Source organism: Anarhichas minor, unplaced genomic scaffold, assembly GCF_050575085.1.
Source record: "Anarhichas minor isolate MPS153535 unplaced genomic scaffold, ASM5057508v1 ptg000031l, whole genome shotgun sequence".
Classification (NCBI taxonomy): Eukaryota; Metazoa; Chordata; class Actinopteri; order Perciformes; family Anarhichadidae; genus Anarhichas; species Anarhichas minor.
Genome location: NW_027466477.1, coordinates 3,510,001 through 3,515,000, shown reverse-complemented (window position 1 = coordinate 3,515,000; position 5,000 = coordinate 3,510,001). Strand labels below are relative to the sequence as shown.

General features: G+C 43.0%; 1 protein-coding gene across 1 annotated transcript in view; it reads right to left on the bottom strand.

The window, feature by feature from the left end:
- mgat4b (alpha-1,3-mannosyl-glycoprotein 4-beta-N-acetylglucosaminyltransferase B) overlaps positions 1-5,000 on the bottom strand; it is an 81,457-nt gene that overhangs the window by 10,883 nt on the left and 65,574 nt on the right. Inside the window, exons 9-13 of the mRNA XM_076105315.1 lie at positions 4,916-5,000; positions 4,675-4,782; positions 2,134-2,327; positions 1,005-1,083; positions 382-469 (exon numbers count right to left, since the gene is read on the bottom strand). The exon at positions 4,916-5,000 is cut by the window's right edge and continues 46 nt beyond it. Of these exons, the coding sequence (XP_075961430.1) occupies positions 382-469; positions 1,005-1,083; positions 2,134-2,327; positions 4,675-4,782; positions 4,916-5,000 (554 nt within the window). The remainder of the gene's footprint in view (positions 1-381; positions 470-1,004; positions 1,084-2,133; positions 2,328-4,674; positions 4,783-4,915) is intronic.

Below are 5,000 nucleotides of genomic sequence, written 5' to 3'. Positions count from 1 at the left end.
ATTTAGTACATTATGGTTCATTTAGAGTCAAACAGACCATAAAGCAGGGGATGCTTTAGGGCGGGGCTACACGGTGATTGACAGGTGACCAGAGACGTTGTCCGGTCTGGGAGTTGTCTGTGTTTTCATCTTACAACTTTAACCCTTTCAAATTCTGTTTTCACTTCATGAAAGTTCATTGTTACATTTTAGTTGCCTAAAATTTCAGCGTTTGATAACTCCGCCCTTGTGAGTCACTTCCGGTTCCAAAAAACCAAGATGGTAACGGCCAAGATGACAAACTCGAGGCTTCAAAACAGTACAAACGTACAAAGAAAAGTGACACTTCAGCAGCTGCTGTGGGATTTGAACCCGCGGTGTCCACGTGTCTCGTTAACTGACCTATTCTGATGAATCCGTCTTCTGTCCGATGGTACTTTGGTGTTTTCTCTCTCCCCTCCGTCAAGGCCTCTTTATCTGCCTGAATATTCTGGAAAAAACACACAAACACATCCTCATATTCATGTCACTATTAATTATACATAAAGAGAACAGTAAATAATGTCCAATTAAAGGCTGTTTGTTCTGTACAAACATTATGTATTAAAGACTGCTTTGTCAAAACTACATACTCAAATATTTTGTAATTTGTTTCATTGTGGCTTGCAGGTATGGTGAAAATGTGAAAAGGTCTGTCCAACAGTATTACAAGAGTATACACATTCATGGATGAATAATGGATTATGGATGGGTGATGGATGGATGGATGTTTAGATGAATTGATATTTTTCGTCTCCTTTTCTTCCTCCCTCTCTTCTCCGCTAAGGTTGATCTCAGTAAATCTCCCTCCGTCCTGCTTTGACATTTAGTCTTCATCAGCTTTCGCATCACAGGCGACCACAGAGGAGGAAGACGCCATGATCCACCACACTGAGCCTGATCTCAATAATATGAGATACAGACCCAACATCCAGTACGTCTCTTAGTGAAGTGAACTGGTTCAGTAACTGGATTCAAAGACTCACGTCGAATGGCAGAACCTCCACTGATGTGTTGAAGAGTTTGTCGCCCGGATGTTCAATGTTCCCGCTCCGAAAGAAATACCTGAGAGAAGAAGAAGGACAAAGACAGGGAAGGTGAGTTTAAAATGTTATATATACTGTATATAGTACCTTACTGTGATTGTATATGTGACCCCCAAGTGCCCTGTAGTACCCTATACTGTTCTTACGTCTTTGGACTCAATTCACACCATGTAACCTCTGGTACCCTCTGATACCCCTGAGACTGGAGAACCCACTAGCATCCCCTAGTACTCTGTCGTAACCTGGTATCTTACCCTCATGCCTCTTGTACCTCCAAGGTAACCTCTAGTACCCTTTGATACCTCTGAGACAATGTAAACCACTAGTACCCCTAGTACTCTGTAATACCCTGGTATCCTACCTTCATGCCTCATGCCTCTTGCACCTCCTAGGTTGCCTCTAGTACCGGCTGACACCCCTGTGACCGTATAACCCACTAGGATTAACTAGTACTCTGTAATACCCTGGTATCCTACCCTCACTTGCAACTCCTAGGTAATCTTTGGTACCCTCTGATACCCCTGAGACTGTGTAAACCCCTAATACCACCACAGTACATTGTATGGCCCTGGTTCCCCTGGTTCCCCTCACAACCCGTAACTCCTTGTTGCCTTACACCCTAGTGCCCCTCATATCGTGTAACTTCTAGTACACCTTGCTGCCCCCGATACCATGTAACAACCTAGTACCTCCTTATTACCCTGTAATGTCCTTGTACCCCTCACAACTCTTGCACCGCCAAGGTAACCTTTAGTGCCTTCTGATACCCCTGAGACAGTGTAATCCCCTAGGGGTACCCCCAATAACCTGTAATGTCCTAGTATCATCTGGTACCCCTCACAACTCTAGTACCCGCTGAGGCATTGTAAACCCTTGGGCCCCTTGCTGCCCTTAAATCCATTTACCCAGTAGTACACCCTCATAACCTGGTATCCTCTGGAACCTCTCATATCATCTAACCTCTAGAAATCTGTGGTACCCCCAATAATGTAATGTCCTGGTATTATCTGGCACCCCTCACAACCTTATAACCTTAAGACCTTATACCATATAGCTCCCTGGTACCCACCTCTCGATGCGGACAGGTGTGAAGAATCGTATCCGTATGAAATCCCCCAATACAGGCGTGAAGGCCCAGAAGAAGTCCTCCCCCAGGTAGGCTTTCTCCAGGGTGAAGTGCTGGTAGGTCTTCAGGCTGGTCGTCACCTCCGCCAGCGGGTTGGCGTGACCCTTATGGAGGGTCTGTTTCCCAAAGTCCTTATCCTGGAACAAATCGTAGTTTTGTTGAGTTTCAATGTTATTAAACTAGTGAATTTATGCAGTTGCATATGCTTTTAATGTGGATAAGTAGATTTAGATATCAGGGAGTTATGTTCTACTGTATGTTTGTGTTGCCTCTCTGTATTTTCGGAGAGATGAAGATGACAGCATTGTGCACTGACCACAAAATAATATGAACAGTTAGTCATCCTGGACTAGCCTTTTACACAGACTGGTATCATTGCCAGCCTTGCTAGCTGCTGATGACTAATCCAGTTTCAGTTCAGTGCACAGACACTAAAGATACAAGCGAGCAGAAGAAGCATGACTGAGAGTGTTATTTTGATGCACTTTAGGAGCCACTTTGTCCCTGAGTGACCAAATACTGACCTTCAAAATCATTTTCCGGTGATTTATCCAGGTGAATGTCACTGTTTTAAGCCTTGACTTAACATTTAACTTCTTTATCCTGTTTTTGGGAATCACTCAAGCAATTGAGATCGTCCTCACGAGACAACAATGAGAGTGATTACTGCTCACTGTAAGAAACAACGGTGGAAGTAGTGAGACGTTGTTATTCTGCGTGACTTTTCCAGAGACGTTTCTCACATTTGAACAAATCTCGTCTTAACTCTCCACAGACGAATAAACCCCACTTCCACTTTAATTCTTCCAATTTAACTTTTAAAACTCAGGGTTGATTTTCTCACTAAAACCACGGTGAGCGTTTCAGGCTGGAGGGTAATAGTTTTGTTTAGCCTCCATCTGTACACGGCTCCACGCCGGCCTGGCCTCCGTGGTTCAATCTCCACATCAAGGAGGCTGCTGGTCCGGGGACGGCCGGATCAATATCCAATCGATCGGACCAGATTGCGGCAGCAGTCGGCACGGCTAATATCCATCGCTCTTAACACAGTAATCATGAGGCGAGGCCGAGACGTTCCTGCTGCCACCGCTGTGACATACTGCAGTTTGTGTTTGAGACTGCAGAGGCTTTCAATCTCTCCAGAGACTTAACTTCTACTGAACCTCTGTTTCAAACACACTAAACTTTACTCATGACAGCTGACCAGTGCAACCAGTCTTTGATCTTCAGCTACAGCTCAAATATATATTGTACAGTTTCATTTCACCGGCCCAGGAATCCGAGAGAGAATACCTTCACATTGGACGATTCTGCTCAGCTCAGATCTGCATCCAGTGCCAACGTTCAGTACCGATATGTGAAATATCGTGTCCCGTTTGTACAGAAGTGAAAAGTAAAAGGTTGGAGATCGAAGTAGTGCACGACTGTGAAATGAGTTTTTCTGCCAGAAACATCAATCCCTTCCAAACCTTCACACGGGCTTTATTTGCATGATGCTATCCATCCCCCAGAATGAGCTGGAACATGTTGCAAGGAGAGGGAAGTCTGGGTCAGCCTGCTGGGCCTGCTGCCACCGTGACCCGACCCCCACTATTTGCTGACATCATCACCCTAAAGTAAATTATAAATTCGTGAACAAAATCCTCAGTTTGAATAATGTGCATCAGCGTATTGAACGAGAGAGACTTTTTTGTTTATTAAATAAACTTTCTTTAATGGATAAAACCGTTAACATAAACGCTCTGCAGTTATTGTAAATGTTTGGATCAGAGAAGTCCGTAACAATCCAACACTGGAGTCTAAATAAGTATAATACTAATAATATTATGTAACTATAGAACTTTGATATAATTGTGCAGAACTACCAGGTTCAAGCACAATGTGGCCGACTAAGCCTTCAGGACAAAATAAAAATACATCTTTTTAAAATTATTTATTTACAGACATTTGTATAAATGATCCAGTAAGTGTGTGTTATTATGATTTTAGTTACACAAGTGCAGATCTAAATTTGACCCCAGAGCAGATAAATCCTGGTTGGGAACTACGGCTGTGAGACACATATAAATATAAAGAAAGTTAATATTTCTAAAAACATTACCACTGAACATAATCCAAGGTTGTGCACGTCACAGAATAATGAATTATAATAATTATAATAGTTTAACCTCTGTATGGTTTAATTTATACTTCAGAGAGTGTAATGTTTGGCCTTTTTAAACAACAATTTAGAGATGTTTGCTCTTGGGAATGAAATTATTTGCCAAATTTAAATGTGATAGTAAATCCAGTGAAAATGTAAATTAGTGAATGTATTTAAGTAGAGAAATCAAAACATTTTAAACTAAATGTGCCTTTAAATAAAACATGAAAAGTGACTAAAGCATCTACATTTGAATCTGCTGCTGGCTGCTGTCATCACCCTGTTGAAGGCTACACGCACGCACACACACACACACACACACACACACACTCACTCATTACCTTGAGTTTCTGTATCTTTCCAGCCAGAGACGAGTGAGTGCCGACGTGCTGGAAGAGAGACGGTTTGAACCGAATCCTCAGGTTTGCTTTCTGCCTGTCGCAGTGTTTCTGATGGAGACACACAAACAGACTTTCATCATCTGTTCAAAACCTTCACTTCAACAACAACACAACCTCCTGCAGAAGAACATCAGCGTCGCTCCACAGGTAAAGGTGATGCGTGAGGAGGTCGGCTGCTCACCGCGTCCTTCTCTGGGTTGCACACTTTGACCCACATGATGTGGTCCAGCAGCCAGTCGATGGGTTTGTCTTTGTAGAACATCAAC